The following is an 18,104-nucleotide window of genomic DNA, read 5'->3' as shown; positions in this document are numbered from 1 at the left end:
TTTGTCAAATTCTATCAATGATATAAGTCTATCACTGATAGACCATGTTGCAAATATTGGTCAATCACTGATATACCATATGAAGTCTATTAGTGATACAAATCTATAAGTGATAATTTTGCTATATTTACAATTTTTTTAAAATGTTAACTGATAGACTATGTTGCAAATATTGGTCCATCACCAATATACCATATAAAGTCTATCAACTATATAAGTGATAGTTTTGTTATATTTACAATTTTAAAAAAATGTTACTATAATTTTAATTATTATGGCTAAAATAATCCTCTATTTCAATTTTGGTTCATGGAAGTAGAGATTTGGGCCGAATAAGTTGAGACGGGCCTGAAGACAGCAATTTCCCAAAGGACTAAGCTAAGGAGAGTGGAGATCTCTTTTCCGTGATCGGACTGAACGGCGCGGTTGAAGCCTACAGCTTCTCACCGGCCAACGCAGCTCTTCAAGCACCGGAATTAGGGTTTTCGACTACTCTTTCCTCCTTGACCTGGTTAGCTTTTCTAGTTTCATAGTTTTCGGAGTCGAATTGTTGTTTTTTTCCTTTTGTTTCTCTCTTTGATTTGGAAGCTTTTGCAGCAGCAATCAATGGAGGAAGGGAGAAGTAAATCTAGAAGAGACGATTTGGATGAACCAAAGAAGAGTCATCGTGAACGCGACAGGGAAAGGGATAAAGAGAGAAACGGAGATAGAGGCAGGGACAAGGAGAAGAGAGATCGGGAAAGGAGTTATGATTCTGAAGAGCTGGTGCAACACGAGAGGGAAAAGGAAAAACCTAGGAGGGATAAGGATAAAACACGGAATCGGGATGATGAAAGAGATAGAGGAAGGGATAGGAGGAAGGAGAGGGACAGGGCGAGGGAGAAAACCAGGGACAAGGAGAAGAGGGAAAGGGCAAGAGAGAAAGAAAGAGATAAGAGGGATAGAGACAGAGACAGGGAGAGGAGAGAACGTGAGAGAGATAGGGAAAAAGAAAGAGACAAAGATAGAAGGAAGCGGCGGGAAGTTGTTAGCGAATATAGTGATGAAGATTCTACTGAACATGGTAGGAAGCGGCGTAGGAGAGATGACGACGACCATAGAGCTCACGAAAGTAATAGCAGGATAAACAAGCAGAGAGATCACGTTGACGAGAGTCCACGAGAAAAGAGTGAAGAAGATGCATTTGATAAGAATGAAACAAAACCAACTCGTGAAGAGGAGTTGGAAAATGAACAAAAGAGGTTGGATGAAGAAATGGAAAAACGAAGGCGAAGAGTTCAGGAGTGGCAGAAGTCAAGGAGATTGAAAGAAGAAGCTGATGGAGATAAGCAGGGTGAACTGAATGCTGATGAACCAAAATCTGGCAAGACATGGACCCTTGAAGGTGAATCTGATGATGAGTATGAAAATGCCAGGCCCACTGAGACGGATATGGATGTGGATGAAAATTCTAAGCCACTTGTAGATGGTGAACAGATTGCAGTGAACTTCAACAATGGCAATGAAGCAGCTGCATCTCCACCGCAAGATAGCATTGGTGGTGATGCAGCTGATGATGAAATTGATCCTCTGGATGCTTTCATGAACTCCATGGTTCTGCCTGAAGTGGAGAAGCTAAACAAAGTTGAGGTCCCCACAGTTAATGATGATAAAATTGTAGAGTTGAAGAGCAGAGATAAACCAAGCGATCAGAGTGGTGGTAAGGCTCAAAGAAGAATTTCAAATAAATCAATGGGCAGAATAATTCCTGGTGAAGATTCTGACACAGACTATGGAGATCTTGAGAACGATGGAGATACTTTAGAAGATGAAGACGACGACGAGTTCATGAAAAGGGTGAAGAAGACAAAGGCTGAGAAGCTCTCTATTGTTGACCATTCAAAGATGGACTATCAGCCTTTCCGTAAGAACTTCTATATCGAAGTGAAGGAGATATCAAGGATGACTTTGGAAGAAGTTGCTGCTTATCGGAAGCAATTGGAATTGAAGATACATGGAAAAGATGTTCCGAAGCCTGTTAAAACCTGGCATCAAACTGGACTTACAAGTAAAATCTTAGAAACAATCAAGAAACTTAACTATGAGAAGCCAATGCCAATACAAGCTCAGGCATTGCCAATAGTCATGAGTGGCCGAGATTGCATCGGTATTGCCAAAACTGGATCTGGAAAAACGCTTGCATTTGTGCTTCCAATGCTGAGGCATATCAAGGATCAATCACCTGTTGTACCTGGTGATGGTCCTATTGGGCTTATAATGGCTCCTACCAGAGAGTTGGTCCAGCAGATACACAGTGACATAAAAAAATTTTCAAAGGTAATGGGTCTAAGGTGTGTGCCTGTATATGGAGGTTCCGGTGTTGCCCAACAAATTAGTGAGCTTAAGCGTGGAGCTGAAATAGTAGTTTGTACTCCAGGAAGGATGATTGATATACTCTGCACCAGTGCCGGGAAAATAACAAATCTGCGTAGAGTTACATATTTAGTCATGGATGAAGCTGATAGGATGTTTGACATGGGTTTTGAACCTCAGATTACTCGAATTGTGCAGAATATTCGACCAGACCGTCAAACTGTACTATTTTCTGCTACTTTTCCTCGTCAAGTTGAAATTTTGGCTCGTAAAGTGTTAAACAAACCTGTTGAGGTACAGGTTGGTGGGAGGAGTGTTGTGAATAAGGACATAGCACAGTTAGTTGAAGTGAGGCCCGAAAATGAGAGGTTTTTGAGACTGTTAGAACTGTTGGGAGAATGGTACGAGAAAGGCAAGATTCTAATTTTTGTCCACTCACAGGAGAAATGTGATGCTCTCTTTAGGGATCTCCTGAAGCATGGTTACCCTTGCCTCTCACTCCATGGAGCAAAGGATCAGACTGATCGTGAGTCTACCATATCAGATTTCAAAAGCAATGTGTGCAACTTGTTAATTGCAACTAGTATTGCTGCCAGGGGTTTAGATGTCAAGGAGCTGGAGCTAGTGATCAATTTTGATGTACCAAACCACTATGAAGATTATGTGCATCGTGTGGGTCGCACAGGCCGAGCCGGTCGTAAAGGGTGCGCCATCACATTTATTGCTGAGGAAGATTCAAGATATGCACCAGATCTGGTGAAAGCATTGGAACTCTCCGAGCAGGTTGTTCCTGATGACCTGAGAGCTCTTGCTGATAGTTTCATGGCGAAGGTGAATCAAGGACTAGAGCAGGCCCATGGAACTGGCTATGGTGGCAGTGGTTTCAAATTTAACGAGGAAGAAGATGAAGTGAGGAGGGCAGCAAAGAAAGCCCAAGCTAAAGAATATGGTTTTGAGGAGGACAAATCAGATTCAGAAGATGAAGACGATGGTGTCCGGAAGGCGGGTGGTGATATCTCACAGCAGGCAGCTTTGGCCCAGATAGCTGCTATAGCAGCTGCCACTAAAGTCAGTGCAGTTTCAATCACAACTCCCAGCTCTGCTGCTCAGCTACTTCCAAATGGGGGATTACCTGTTTCTCTGCCCGGTGTTCTTGGGCTCACAATTCCAGGAACAATGCCAGTTATTCCTAGTGCAACATTGCCTACAGTTACTAATGATGGGGCTGCTGCAAGGGCAGCACTAGCAGCTGCAATGAACTTGCAACACAACCTAGCCAAGATTCAAGCTAGTGCAATACCTGAACACTATGAAGCTGAATTGGAAATTAACGATTTCCCACAGAATGCTCGATGGAAGGTAACCCATAAGGAGACCTTAGGCCCAATTTCAGAGTGGACTGGAGCTGCTATTACTACTAGGGGACAGTTCTTTCCACCAGGCAAGATTGCTGGACCTGGAGAGCGCAAGCTTTACTTGTTCATTGAAGGTCCTACTGAACAATCTGTTAAGAGAGCTAAAGCTGAGTTAAAACGTGTCCTTGAGGACATTACAAACCAAACACTGTCACTACCCGGTGGATCACAACCAGGCAGATACTCGGTCGTTTAAGTGTGAGAACTTAATCTTTACTTTGACGGCATGGTTTTCATGAATCCTTTTGTTGCTGGAAATTGCACGTATCATGTGATTTTCCCCCTTTCTTTGTTTCTATTTTCAAATTGAGAAACAAAAGATTCTATTAGTTGAGTCAGGAGCATAGTATTCTCAGGATTTCTATTTCTTCTTAGCTTTCTAATATCTTGTAGAATTTTGCCCTAGATGTAAGATATCATTAATATGTATATTATTTCAATGTTCGCCTCTTTTGATTTTTGTTCTGTTTTTCTTTTCCTATGGTGCGAGGGATGTTATATACCTAGATCACATGTTCAATATTGTCTCTCCGCTATTACCTTGCAATAGTGGCTATCAGATGGCAATTATGGTGCGCCACCCTTTGCGTTAGTGTTCCAGACATCCTTGCACTTGCTCAATTTGATCAATGCTCCAGCGGGGCTACTCTACACTTGCTATTGTTACCATATTTTATCAATTAGAATCTTTTACCCTTTTTTGGGTTTATGTGAAGTTTATTTTTCCTTTTTCCAGGTCTAATTTTGAATGCTGCAGTTGATTGTTTTTCTTCCGTGATCCTCATGATGTTCTGATTTGCAGCTGGAATGTTGAAAGCCCTCAAGTTAGATGGTCATGGTTTGTCATATCTGGTTTATGAAATGTACATATACTGTACTGTTGATCCCCCATACAGATATTGATTTCATTTATGAATATTTCATATATGAAATATTTATAGTATTCAGAATGTTGCCTTTTATATAATCCTTAGATTCTCAGACGTTTCTACCAATTTACTATGCTTTCCAAGAATTACTAGCCTAATTGTGATAGATGAGTTTGCATATGTTATGGGATCCTATAATCTGTTGAAATCTATTGTCTGTTCGCTCTATTTGTTAACATTTTCTACCTTAAGAACAGTAATGTGATTGTTTTGCATTATATGGAATATCACGACTAGAAAGGATAATGGGTGAGCTTTGAGAACCTCATTTCTTTCTTTACTTTTATGCTGAACTGCCTAGAGAATGGCCAAATAAAAATGATTGATCGTTTCATGGTTAATTGAAATGATTGAGCGCAAATTTTGTCAACCACAGGCATCCACCATTGCAGGGTTGTGAAATCTGGGAGAAGGAAATACCATTACCAGACCAGAGCTCGGACCAAAGAAATTAAGAGGGTGGCAAGGGGAGGTCTCCCGGAGGATGGGAATCAGAAATGTCCTTCCTTATCCCTCAGTTAGAAGTTGGGGAGTCCTATTGGCTTCTTTAGAATGTGTTTTGGTTGTTTCCAATTCCATTATGTGATAATGGTTTGCCTTGTAGCCTTTTTATGCAGCGAAGTGAAGGTATTTTGAACTCTGATCGTCCTTCATGAGGAAGCTTGCATTTGGAATGGATGTTATTCTTCATTCAGTTGGGTAACGTGTAAAACATTCCCTTGGATGGAACAATCAAGAAAGCACTGTTCCATTTTCATATTGTAAAACCTGCTAACCATCTATTGGCCAAATATCTGAAAATGAGGTTCTAAATAGGATGTTATATCCTTTTCATTGCACATGAATGCTGTTTAAAGCATAGGTTCTCATCATTGAATATCTGTAGGTACCAATTACTGTTCACTCTGTTAGATTTGTCATCATAAAACTCATGTGAAACATACAAATACATATGAAGTTGAAAAATATTAATGGACGATTATACAGTTTTTATCTAACCATTTGTTTTATTGAGCTTCCCCTATATGGCTATGAGGAAGACAGACCCTGAATGTGTGAATTATGTCACAGCCAGAGCCTTAATGGTAGAGTAATCTTTCTGCTTCACAATCTTATTATAGCTTTACTATTTATTGCTCTCTTGGCCTCCACCTGAATAGAAAGTGTTTTTTCTAATGCTTTTTCAGCATGGACTTTGTGAATACTTTCCATTAGAACACGCTTGTTTTTGTAGACGTTTCCCTTCACTCTGATGTACATTTGATGATAAATATGCCTATCTATCTTCTCATAGTCTCTGTACTTTCGCAGTAATCTTCGGAGGACTCTCATTCTTCTCATCCATAGCAGCTTTGTAGGTAACCTTGCTTCCTTTGTTCCTCTTCGTTTTCCATTCCCTGAGTGACGTCCTCTTGATTTTGCTTGATGGCGTTGTCGAGATCGAGATTTTGAGTGGGTTGTTGTCAATCTTTTGATGATTAGGCCATCTTTTATGAGCTTTCTGATGCTCATTCCTGATAGTTACATATGCTTTTTAGTTAAAATATCCTTGTTCTCTTAGAAAAGATTTTGCTACTTGAATTGTTAATATCAGGGGTACAAAATTCTTTTCTGAAACTAAAGATTTAATTGCCCACTCTTGTGTGAAATCTGCATCCAGTGGAATCAATTATTCTAAGGGTATGTTTTGGGAGTGATGATTGAAATATGATTTTAGAAAAAAGATTATTGATTTTTATATAATCATATTAATGTTTGGTTTCAAGCCCTTAAAAGTGATTTTTATATATTTAAATATGATCTTGAGTTGTTATGTTTGGTTTTAAAAACGAGTTTAGAATTATGGAATCAGTAAGGTCTAGTTTGTAACTATTTCGTTATTTGTTTTTGTTTTTCAAAACTAAGCCTATATCCTCTTTGTGTGGTTGAATTCCTAGCTAAATTTCAAAAGCAAAAAGTTACTTTTTTTTTTAGTATCAAGTTTTGGCTTGGTTTTTTAAACAATTGGTAATATTTAATATAGATAGCAAAGGAAGATATTTTGGTAATATTTATTATAGATAACAAAGGAAGAAAGAGAGAGACGGAAAGTATTGTCTATAGGTTTATTTTTTGAAAACAAAAATAGTATCAAATGGAAGTTTCTATCTGAGAACTTATTTAACTAAATAATTGTGATAACTATACTTTTTCTCTAATTTTTTTATTATGAAAATTTTATATGTATGATTGATATGTATGTAAGAAAACGTTTATAATAAATATTTCAAAACATGCATCTAGCACTTCAACAGAAAACGCAATTTTAAAATGTTTTTAGAATTTTCTAAAATCAATAATATTCAACATCAAACACCAAAATGATGACTGATCAAACCTGCCTTACTTTTGATTTTCTCACTGTTCTCTTTAAGTGGTTATGTACTTACAACTAAACTTCATGACTCTTCAAGTTAACACGAAGAGAAAGAAAAGAGAAGATGCAACAATTCTAGATAAAGTTGAAGTGCTTACTTGAATTGGCCAAGGAGATGGTGGTGGTCTCGTCCGGATCAAGCCATACTCGACGTTTGCCACAGTTGAGGCTGCTGGCGGCAAGCCGCTTTTGTAGGGTGAGAGACACCATTGCTGGTTCTGCTTGTGGTGGCTTCTTCTCTACACTGAACCAAAAGAATGCAAACTTGAAAGAGCTTGAGGTGAGCTAATTGGCTTAAGTGCTTTCTATATGAAAACAAATTTGAAAGGTTTTATATAGAAAGTAAAATGTCTATTGCTTGGTTTTGTGTTACTTGGAATGCAAGGATTATGCCTTCTTCGTTTCTTCCATATTCCCCCCTTTGTTTCTTTGACCATTCAAACAGGGCTTGAAAATTTTAAGTGTTTCCTTGGGGCCAAAGTAAAGTTGTAATTAATTTATTTTAGTGTTCTCTTTTATTAAAGTGTGGAAGGATGATGTGTGGCAATTGATATATATATTTCATTGATTCAGCTATTGAATCTCGCATTTATAAGATATTGCTAGTTATTTTTTTCACTGGTTTATCACAAGAATACTCTTTCTGTTCTTGCATTATTTTGGAAAAATGACACTCTTGACCCCTTTTTGGAGGTTCAAAATAAACAAATGTCCCACTTGTTAAAACTCTTTGTGCAATGTCATGCGTGTGTGGAATTATCCCATTTGTCTTTTCTTTCTTCAACAGGACTCATGAACACGAAAAATTGCTAAATGTCTTTGCTCCCTCCCTTTCTTCTGCGTAGCTTGCTCTCCCTCTGTTTCGTTTGTCTCACTCTCCATTGTCTTATTCTCCTCTATATAGTTATCTCACTCCTCATGCTCTTGTTTTTTGGTGTTCGTTTCGTTATGCAATATCGTTGAATTTCAGTATAATTTTGCTTGTTGTCTTATCTTATTCTCCTCTATCACATTATCTCACTCCTCTCTATTCTCCTCTATCACATTATCTCACTCCTCTCTCTTTTGTTGTTCCTTGGTGATCGTTTCGTTATGCAATATCTTTGAAGTTGTGCGTGATTTCATTCGCTAGATGAGAAGGAAAAGATGAACAAGAGAAGAAATAAGTTAAAAGGAAAAGGGATGATGAACCAGAGAAGAAATAAGTTAAAAGAGAAAAAAGGGTTAATAAACAAGAGAAGAAATAAGTTAAAAAGAAAAAAATGATAATGAACAAGAGAAAAAATAAGTTAAAAAGAAAAGGAAAAAAAAAGGATAACAATGGAGGAAGAGAGACAAATAAAATAGGGGTAAGTTGGTAAAATTGTTTGAAAATGATGTAAAAGTCAAATTTTTCTAAAAACTTGGCATTTTCATTGGGTCATCAATACAATTTATTCCGTTATATTATATAATATATTTTGAAAATTTTATATTAAGAATCAAGTTGACAAAGTAAATGAGTAATCAAAACACTTCTTCTTAAGTTCAAAACATATTTAACACATTGGGTAACACTCATAGCTAGGAAGTTTTTTGAAAGGCTGCAACTTGTCATTCTACCTGACTTTTACCAAGCAATTTAACCTATGTTTCTTCCTTTCCATTTTTACTAAAAGAAAAGAAGTTGTATTCTATTCATTTGTATGCACCCTATGTGCTAGACAAGGTATCGTGTTAACCTACCACTCTCTTTATTGCAAGCTCCCCCTCTTCTTTTTCATTATCTATAGGAATTTCAAATGAAACTATAATTTATCAATACAAAAAGAGAATGGTTTTGAAATCTAAAGAAAAAACACTTTCTTGATCAGAGTTATCGAATTTCATTCAGTTTCCGTTCATAATTAAATTATCATCTTAATTATTATATAGCTAAAAGCCTATATATTAACAAATTTCTAATTTTGTTTTCACTTTGGATTCATGAAAACATAGGAATTTATTTGTATTACTTCAAACTTTTCTCATTCTACAAAATATAATTATTTTAAATCATTTCTTAAACTTCCTTAAATCATGACCAATCCCACGATAAAAGTTTACCCTAAGAAACATTTATAAAATAAAAATTAAGGGAAATTTGACGTTAAAAAGTAGTATATTATGACGTCATCATCTAACATGAAAGTCTAACTGCCGGAGGGTTCTTCTAATAGTAATTTATTAGTACTTTTACGTTTCAAACATATCTCTTTATTTATATAACTCTTTTTCTCTCTCTCTTCTTACTCAAACGTATTCCAATGGCGGATCAGACTCAGAATCCCGAGCTTTTCGAACTCAACAATGGGACCATGCAGGTTCTCATTTCCAATCTTGGTTGCACTATCACTTCTCTCTCTGTTCCAGATAAAGATGGTAACGAACATTTTTGTTGTTTTTTTCGCATTTCTCCATCCTCTTGTAATGTTGTTGATTGTGGTCTTTATGCAACTTTGTAGGAAAATTGGCTGATGTAGTCCTTGGATTTGATTCTCTCGACCCGTATTTGGTAATATTTTTAGCTTTTTTATTGTGATCTATTTTATTTCGATCGTTCATTATCCGCGATTCAAATGGTTCTGGATATCTCGGATTTGACTGAATTGTGGGGTTTAGAGTGGATGCTTACATTTTCTTTCCCGAAATTGCGATTGAATATTGTTATGTTTGTGGATTTCATTATGAACAGAAAGGTCTTTCGCCTTATTTTGGCTGCATTGTTGGTCGAGTCGCTAATAGAATCAAAGATGGGAAGTTCACACTCGATGGGGAACAATACTCTTTGCCTATTAATAAACCTCCAAATAGTCTCCATGGTAAGGAATTGGGAATTTTCATTGGTTTTGTCAATGGATCTTGTAGGTTGCAATATTCAGAGGTTTTTAATTGCACAAAATTCTGATTTTATTCAAATTATAAATTGAATCTGCTGTGAATTTCTTCTTTGATCTGAAATCTCATAGCATGCATCGAGTTTGTCGTTTCTCACTTATTATTACCCCAAATCTACCATGGTGGGAATTTTGGCAGTTGACCATGTTCTTTTTTATCTATAAGCGCATGCAGAGTTTTTAAAAAATTCGCTAATTGAAGTGTGTTCGTCAAATATGTTAAAGTTCGAGATGTTGAGTATATGGAAGAAACTTTTAGTTTTGACCTTTTTTGCTTCTCCCACTCTGTATTATGTGCCATCCTTAGGAGTAGTCTGAAGCACTCTCTCTAATTCTTTCAGGTGGGAAAGAAGGATTTGACAAGAAAGTATGGCAAGTGAGTGAGTACAAAAAGGGGGAGAATCCGTCCATCACCTTTAAGTATCACAGTGCTGATGGAGAGGAAGGTAATCTAATATTCATCTTCCTTCCTTTTGTTTCATCCAAATGATTTAGGCCTTGTTTCTGGTGTAACCATTAGGTTTTTGGCTTTTTTGTTTTTTAAAATTAAGTCTATAAACAGTTATTCCACTTCTTAATTTTTTTATCTACTTTTACCATGTTTTAAAAAATCAAGCCTAATTTTGTGTACCAACTATGCAAATTTTGGTAAGAAATTTTAAAAAAAATCTTAATTATTAAAAACCAAAAACCAAAAACGAAATGGGAACCAAACGTCACCTTAGTCTTGGAGATTAACACTTTTTTATCCCGAAACAGGTTACCCAGGAGCTATTTCTGTTACTGCGACATACACACTCACCTCAAGCACAACAATGAGACTTGATATGGAGGCAATTCCTGAAAACAAGCCCACCATAATCAACTTGGCTCAACACACCTACTGGAACTTGGGTGGGCATAACTCAGGGGACGTTCTCAACCATTCAATCCAACTTTGGGCGAACCATGTTACTCCAGTCGACGAAAACACTGTCCCAACAGGAGAAATCATGCCCGTCAAAGGCACCCCTTTCGATTTCACTTCTGAAAAGAAGATAGGTACCTCTATTCATGAGGTTGGCATGGGATACGACCACAATTATGTTCTCGACTGTGGTGACGAAAAATCAGGTCTGAAGCATGTCGCCAAAGTGAAGGAACCATCAAGCGGTCGGGTCCTGAACTTGTGGGCGACTACCCCTGGAGTGCAGTTTTACACAGGCAACTATGTGAATGGTGTTGTTGGCAAAGGAGGGGCTGCTTATGGAAAGCATGCAGGTCTTTGTTTGGAGACACAAGGATTTCCCAACGCAGTGAACCAACCCAACTTCCCATCTGTTGTTGTTAAACCAGGTGAGAAGTATCAGCACACTATGCTATTTGAGTTTTCAGTCGAATAAAGTGCTTGAGATTATAAGAACAATTGTGACAATAAGGTTCTTTCCAGTTTATGTTGCGAAAATAGTTTTGTTTTGAGTATTTCCTTAATGCCTTTACTTTGTGTTTTACTTGATTCTTGTTTTATGTGGAAGTTTTAGTAGCTGAGTTGTTTGAAGCGTCATATTCTTTTAGGTTTACTGAATGGTATAAGATCCCACTGCCCCTTGCCTTTAGGCTTTAGCTAGAGATATCTCCTTTTAGATTTTAGGAATATCTCGACCTTACTAAAATCATTGGACAACTAAGTTCTAGCTTAAACTTACCTTTGTTGACATACTACCAAACACTCAAAGGTAAATTTTTGGTTCATGAGATTCTTAGATACTTATTCCAAGACATGTTTTGATGGTTGTAAAATGCAAAAAAGATTTGAAAATAATAATAATAAAGACATCTTTGGATAGTAGATCTCGAACATGCAAATACAAGTCCAATAAGTTGCCCAACTTAACCAACATAGTATTAACTATTGGGACATGTTTGAAAGTAATTTTTGAGATGGTTAAAATCACTAATAATTTTTTAGACGGTTAAAATCACAATCATTTAAAAAAAATATTTGACCGTCTGACATTCTATTATTCAATTTTGAATTCTTTTTAAATAAAGCCTACAAATGCCATTTCTTGGTTTATTATCTATTATCATTAATGTTTCCAAAAACCCTTTGTTTTAAAAAAATTGGTTTAAAGAAAAAAACTCTTGTGTTTTAGGAAATGCAATACATTGAAAGATATTGAGAGGTAAAATAGGCTGGATTTTAAAAATAAAAAAAACTAACAATTAAAGCCCGATTTTAGACGCTAATTAACAATCACTAGGAATTGGATAGAGACAGAATTAAAATTAATAACCAAAACCCAAAATAAATTCCATAAAACAAAACAATTAATGGAAAAGTAACCCAATTTTCATTACTAACATCCAAAAATTTAATCACGCCCTGTTGGCCTTGGACGTCTGTTTTCACGAGGTGACTCCCATAGTTGCTCCTCGTACTCGTCACTTATTTCTTGTTCAGGACGCTCAGCATTGCACTTGCGGCAGCTCATGTTTCCTCTGAAATTCACATAAGCACACCTGTGGAAGCCAAATGTTTCATTAGTACTTCTGTAGATTGTTTGAACTGCCCAATGAATCATATGAGTGCAAGAGAGACACATGTACTTTTCTTTTCTCAATGTTGGAGGATCAAAACCTCATTGTCGTTTAATAGAAAAGGGTGTGAGAGAGTGTAAACTTACATGGGGCATTCCCATTCTCCTCGATTCAATTCCCTCTTCGGACGAAGTTCTCGGCAACGAAGACATTTCTTGTTACTGGCAAAGTTCATGAATGAACATCTGTAGGGTAAATGCAACCAGCAGAGAGCAGCACCGTTAAATAGAAAGCAAATTTTATAGAAGATGAGAACAGATGAAAGTGAAAGTTGCACAATTAGAAAACAGATGCAAACACTCGGTCCAACTGAGAAATCACATAAAAAATAAACATTGTCATAATTAGATTTAATAAAACAACTTGGGATAATTTTGACATAGTTCTGCTTGTTGTCAAATTTCTCTAGTTACATAGATTACTTTTTACAATAGAATTGTCGATGTCAATTCACTTGACCAAACAAACCTTAACCTCCTCAACAAAATCTACCTTCAACCAATTAATCACTTTTCCAGTCGGTTCATACAAAAGGAAAGAATTCGTTTTTCTGAAATAGAAATCAGAGGGTAAGAGTGGTATTGGCATCCACTTTACATCTGACCCACTTTTTCTCAAGAGGCTAGGTACTAGAATTAGTATCATGTCCAACATCTCCACATCAAATAACTATTACTCTATTGAGCAATCAAACCCAGCAGACAACGTGAAATAAAACAGTCTATTTTCTGTGAGTGCACGTAACTGCAGACACTGTAATAGAAAACTATATCATTATTGATGAAGTGGCATAAGAATAAGTTGCGAACTTACTGCGGGCAGACCCAATCTCCCTTCTTCATTTCAGCTTGTTCGACATTAACCTTCTTTGGCCCCTCTGTTTTGCACTTTATGCAGCGAATATTTCTTGAGAAGTTCATAAATTTGCATCTATTAAATAACAAAGGGAATATGTAAGAGTTTAACCAGGGATGTATCTGAGGGTTTAAAAGAAGCATTGTCAAATCAAGATAAACTGCCAATTTTCAGAAAGATGAGCTAAAGTCCTCTTATATTCTTTATCATCATTACATCATATTAGAGCACCAGAATCTATCCTTATAACTCGTGCAACTTAGATTTAGGCAAAGGAAATTATTGTTCAATCAAACAATGTTTCTATTAGTACAAAACATGAGACGCCTATGAGGGATCATTTGTACAATAATAATTTATATTTACTGCTTGAACATGTAAGAGTACAATTAAGTTTATCAATAAGATCAGTAGAGATACGAATATTATAAAGCCAAAAATTGTTTGTTAGTGTGACTAAGCGTGAAGATGTACTTACTCTGGACAAATCCAGTCTCCACTCTTCATTTCAATATCATTTTCCCGTACTCTTTTAGGACCATCTTCGTTACATTTTAAACATGTTCTGTTCCTTGAAAAATTCAAAAAATTGCATCTGCAAAATAGAAATTTTAAATCAAAATATAAAGAGTTAAATTAAGAGGTTCTTGGGTCTCGGCCACATCTCAAGATATAAAGCTTATAGGTAGATGAAACATTCATGAAGAATATCCATGTTTTTCTCGCCACAAGCTTCTTACAACTTCTTTTTTCGCATGCCAACCTTCTGAATGACTATCTACATTCTCGTGACAAGGTTATAACTTGTTGCAATTCATACGCTTTCCTAAAGGAATTTTGAAGTGGAAAGAACAGTGGACACTACCAAATAAACAGTATGTAAATTGATCTCTGGCCCAAAAAACACAACCCTGCTTTAACCCACACCCACTAATTAGTCATTCTTTTCCTTTGGCTTGTGTTGTGTGTAAGGGGAGGCTTACTTTTCACTACTTCAAAATTAATCATCCATATCCCTTTGTTTAATTTCTAGGACAGAAATAAATGGTAAAAAAAATAAAATATTGAAGAAACTGGTTAAATTAAAGTAGCTTTGAACCTGCTTTCTAGCTCCTAATTCAAAGCACAGCCCCTAACAACAGTACCACGATGGCTTTGTTTTTCGCATCGAAGGGAACAAAGAAATTCAAGCTAATAGAAAAGTAGTTCAAAGAAGGAATGAAGATACATTTCAAATATAACTTACTTTGTACACATCCAATCCCCTCTCTTCATCTCAACATCTCGAGTTGAGGCATCTTCTGTAAATTTTGATGATTTTTCTTTTCTTGTGGGAGGTTTTGTAACCTCCCTCACTGCTGCTGGATCAATGGGTTTTTCACTAAGTTCTGATAAGTCAGAAAGCAATTTCCTCACAGAGACTTCGACATGCTCTCTACCCGAAGGTTTATCCCCTCCAGACAAAACAAGTGGATCCAATGCATAGGCCAGCAATAATCGAGCTACATCCACAGTTCTTGCAGTTCCGTCTGTTTGCTTTAAAATAACATAAGCTCTATCACAGGAGCCTCGAAGGTTGCAAGTACTACAAACCTGTACAAAGTAGATATATTGAAATGAAAAACAAACCTTATGACATATGCTTGAATAGAGTCAGTTCCCCTTTCAAATTAAACAACATTGACTCAACCAAGGCCCTGACACAAGGAAACCCAGCTTGTGAAAGAAACAATGACGATATTTAAGTGAGACTACATACGTCTCCTTCATCTAGTTGCACATAAGCCCTCAACCTTTTAGCTGAATTAACAGCTTTCCGGAGGAGATTGGGGCATCCATCCTTCACAATCGTTTGAATATCATCTGTGGACAACGACCTGCACAAGGAAAAATTAATAGATTCTAAACAAGCCCTGAGAAACGTAAGACAAGGGCAGTAACCAATATCATGCTAAGAAATGCAAGTGGAACGAAGACACTACCACAGTTTCCTCCCAAGAACAACAATGGTAGTCTAAGCAGGTATGATAATCCAGAATCTTAAACTACAATGGCCATGAAAATCTATCAATTCATTCCAAGTTTAAGAGGGATAGATAATACTTTCAGGGGTATGAACTATCCATTCCCAGAAGATACAACCGTGGCCACGTCAATATCAAGTCCAATTTCTAGTTGATAAACTTCAAAAACAGAAAACTGTAAACACAAAACTCACTTGAAAATATCAAAGCGGTCGCGCGCAAAGCTGACACAAGCATCCTTCAACACGTTCATGTCGCTGTAATCAATCACGGGTGGCGTAGCTGCTTCACCACCGGTCCCATCTCCAGTTGCATCTTCTGAAGGAGGTTCGATCAAGTAACCTTTGGTTTTCAGGCCGTCGACGAAGGAAACCCATTCAGGCCATGGGTGGTGGGTGAGGGTGGAGTGTGGTTGGGGAGCATCAGCGCCGCCGCTGCCGACGGAATCAAGTACGGTAGAAGAACTGCATTTCATGAAAGATATGAACTTTGAGGGGAGTCTTCTGGGGAAAAGGAATGGCGATAGAGCTCTGGATGTAGTTCGGGAGATTGCAGTGCCCATGTATAGGAACTTGGGAGCTGCCATGGCTGTGGGTTTGGTGAATTTCACAAGGAAAGGAAAAGGGTTTTTGCCCTTCGGTGTTTATGCAAATGGGTTTTAGCCTTTAGGGTGATGAGAGAGACGAGTCAATTGTCTAATGAAAAATGGTTCCATTGATAGATATATCGTATTGAGTTTCAAACATAAAACTAAAGATAGATTGAAATGTTTTCATCCTATTTTACTTAAAGAGTTTACAAATCTAATTTGTATTCCAACTTTATTGTTACCAATTGACGCAATCGAAGTTGTTTTTTTACAAAATTGATTTCGAATTGATCATAATCGGTTTAGTGAAGTGTCAAACTGACTTCGACATCGACACTTAGAGGGTTGGTTGGTCGGCTTCTTCGAGTCAGTTTAATACATAATTTTTTTTCTCTAAATCCTCGATTTAGTACTTTTCAAAACTGGTTTATACTTCATTTGGTCGATCACCTTGATTTTTCTGTGTGTGTTGCTCACCACTAATTATATGTGAATAATTGTTGATTCATTTTCATAATTTTCTTATTGCAATGTTAATAATAACAATAATGAGATTTTTTAGGTAATTTTCAACCACAATCAGATTAAGCACCTTTCTTACTTAACTGGATTACATGTTTTTATCTCATTACGAGAGTGACAAATGGATACATATCAACAAATGTAATTAAGGACCAACTTTTCATATTACAATTGATTTATTAGGTTTTTAGTGGGGTAGACGTGATCTTAATTATTTTATGTAATACTATTATAAATGAGGTGTTTTTTTTTAACTATTTTTAAAAATGTTTAATGAAAACGTGACTCATCAAGATTAGCTCCATAGTGATTAACGTGTTGTTGTTTTCTAAAAGCCAAAAGTTCAATCCATTGTCTTTGTAGTTGCTATAGTGAAAGAAATTGGATAGAGTGTATTAACAATATTGAAATGTAAAAACGTTTGAGATGCCTACATTGCATTTATCTATAACGTTGTTAGTGTAGAACGTAGAACTTTTGCAAATAATGCTAATGGTATCTTTTGAATTTAAATGTAGAGCTAAAATATTTCATACCGATTGTTATTAATTATGTCGAGTTTATCACGGATGAAATCACTATTTGAGATCATATCTTTCAGGTCGATAGTATAGAATTTATGAATTTAAATGAAATACCTTAAATGAAAACTTGTATCCTAAATTTGAAAATGTAAGTTTCTATTGCACATTTTTAATAGCAGAGTAGATGGAGAGATGAAAACTTTTAAACTCAAACATGTGGATTAGTCTCATCAAGTTAATATTAAATTGATACACAAGCAAAAATGATGGCTCTTTCTATGTGTGTTTCTTCGCTAGTTGGTTGGCGTCAACTTGCGAAATCCGTGTTTTAAGAACAAGGGTTGATAAGGAGAAGGTTGCAGATGTTATGTTTAAAGCGAAGGTGTTTGAAGAAAACGAATGTTCTTGGTTGAATTCGATTGCCCTGAGGATGTCAAGTTTTTGAATTTCAAAGTTGTAAGTTTCCTTCTTTAATATTGAAGCAAAAGATAGAGGTCGAAAGTACAATGGAGTAACATTCTCTCATGTCCCTCACAGTCAAAATGTGTTGGCTCACTAAGTTACTCACAAAGCTTGAATAGGTCATGGACCTACCATTCTACATAGCTCTAAACAATGAGGTAGCGTTTAAGATAAGGAGTTCGTTAGTATAGTCTTAAGTTATAATATTTTATATATAGGGTGTACATTACTTTAATTTAAGTTATAACACTACTTTAAAAGTTACAAGTCAATTTAAGAAAAAAAAAATCCAAAAAATTAGTGTTTGTTTATTAAAGAAAAAAATATTATAAAAAATCAAAACACAAAGAAACCTTGATAAAAAAAAAAAAAACTAAAAATTAATCAAAAACCAAATTTGTCTAAAACAACTAACAAATGCATCAAGTATTCTTTTAATTAAAAAATCTACAAATTTTGAAACATATATTTTTTTTTGACGGAATTTGGATCAGATCACAAAAACATTTAGAAAACCAGTC

The 18,104-nt window shown here is 36.2% G+C and overlaps 3 protein-coding genes across 11 annotated transcripts; 2 read left to right on the top strand and 1 right to left on the bottom strand.

The window, feature by feature from the left end:
* Window positions 1–341: 341 nt before the first annotated feature.
* On the top strand, window positions 342–7,728 carry LOC101222147 (DEAD-box ATP-dependent RNA helicase 42). 9 transcript variants are annotated; one of them, XR_004215784.1, is made up of 6 exons: window positions 343–511; window positions 601–4,355; window positions 4,504–4,630; window positions 5,073–5,781; window positions 6,008–6,050; window positions 7,150–7,709. XR_004215784.1 is itself a non-coding variant. In XM_011650903.2 (3 exons), the coding sequence occupies exon 2, from the start codon at window positions 607–609 to the stop codon at window positions 3,961–3,963; it is 3,357 nt and encodes a 1,118-aa protein (XP_011649205.1). In that variant the 5' UTR covers window positions 343–511; window positions 601–606; the 3' UTR covers window positions 3,964–3,965; window positions 4,504–4,864. The 9 variants fall into 9 exon arrangements, 1 of the variants encoding a protein (XP_011649205.1); XR_004215780.1 differs by having other exon boundaries at window positions 6,008–6,054; XR_004215790.1 differs by lacking the exon at window positions 4,504–4,630 and having other exon boundaries at window positions 342–511; window positions 601–3,965; window positions 6,008–6,054; window positions 7,150–7,728.
* A 1,607-nt stretch (window positions 7,729–9,335) lies between these two features.
* Window positions 9,336–11,564, top strand: LOC101222545 (aldose 1-epimerase). The gene is made up of 5 exons (XM_004137303.3): window positions 9,336–9,512; window positions 9,596–9,645; window positions 9,826–9,952; window positions 10,369–10,473; window positions 10,787–11,564. Exons 1-5 carry the CDS (start codon window positions 9,398–9,400, stop codon window positions 11,407–11,409), a joined length of 1,020 nt encoding a protein of 339 aa, XP_004137351.1. The 5' UTR covers window positions 9,336–9,397; the 3' UTR covers window positions 11,410–11,564.
* A 643-nt stretch (window positions 11,565–12,207) lies between these two features.
* On the bottom strand, window positions 12,208–16,189 carry LOC101221680 (zinc finger protein VAR3, chloroplastic). Its single transcript, XM_004137299.3, has 7 exons — window positions 15,681–16,189; window positions 15,222–15,339; window positions 14,709–15,055; window positions 13,941–14,057; window positions 13,421–13,537; window positions 12,694–12,792; window positions 12,208–12,529 (listed from the first exon to the last, which is right to left on the bottom strand). The coding sequence occupies exons 1-7, from the start codon at window positions 16,070–16,072 to the stop codon at window positions 12,382–12,384; spliced, it is 1,338 nt and encodes a 445-aa protein (XP_004137347.1). The 5' UTR covers window positions 16,073–16,189; the 3' UTR covers window positions 12,208–12,381.
* Window positions 16,190–18,104: the final 1,915 nt, after the last annotated feature.

Source organism: Cucumis sativus, chromosome 1 (assembly GCF_000004075.3).
Source record: "Cucumis sativus cultivar 9930 chromosome 1, Cucumber_9930_V3, whole genome shotgun sequence".
NCBI lineage: Eukaryota > Viridiplantae > Streptophyta > Magnoliopsida > Cucurbitales > Cucurbitaceae > Cucumis > Cucumis sativus.
Note: the sequence above shows the minus strand (reverse complement) of the source record. Positions and strands in the feature narration are given on the sequence as shown.

Coding starts and splice junctions, on each gene's coding strand:
- LOC101222147 (XM_011650903.2), top strand. CDS start 607: ATGGAGGAAGGGAGAAGTAAATCTAGAAGAGACGATTTGGATGAACCA.
- LOC101222545 (XM_004137303.3), top strand. CDS start 9,398: ATGGCGGATCAGACTCAGAATCCCGAGCTTTTCGAACTCAACAATGGG. Junction 9,513..9,595: donor CTCTGTTCCAGATAAAGATG/GTAACGAACATT, acceptor GCAACTTTGTAG/GAAAATTGGCTGATGTAGTC. Junction 10,474..10,786: donor CAGTGCTGATGGAGAGGAAG/GTAATCTAATAT, acceptor ATCCCGAAACAG/GTTACCCAGGAGCTATTTCT.
- LOC101221680 (XM_004137299.3), bottom strand. CDS start 16,072: ATGGCAGCTCCCAAGTTCCTATACATGGGCACTGCAATCTCCCGAACT. Junction 12,793..13,420: donor GGAGATTGGGTCTGCCCGCA/GTAAGTTCGCAA, acceptor TTTACCCTACAG/ATGTTCATTCATGAACTTTG. Junction 12,530..12,693: donor GGAGAATGGGAATGCCCCAT/GTAAGTTTACAC, acceptor TGGCTTCCACAG/GTGTGCTTATGTGAATTTCA.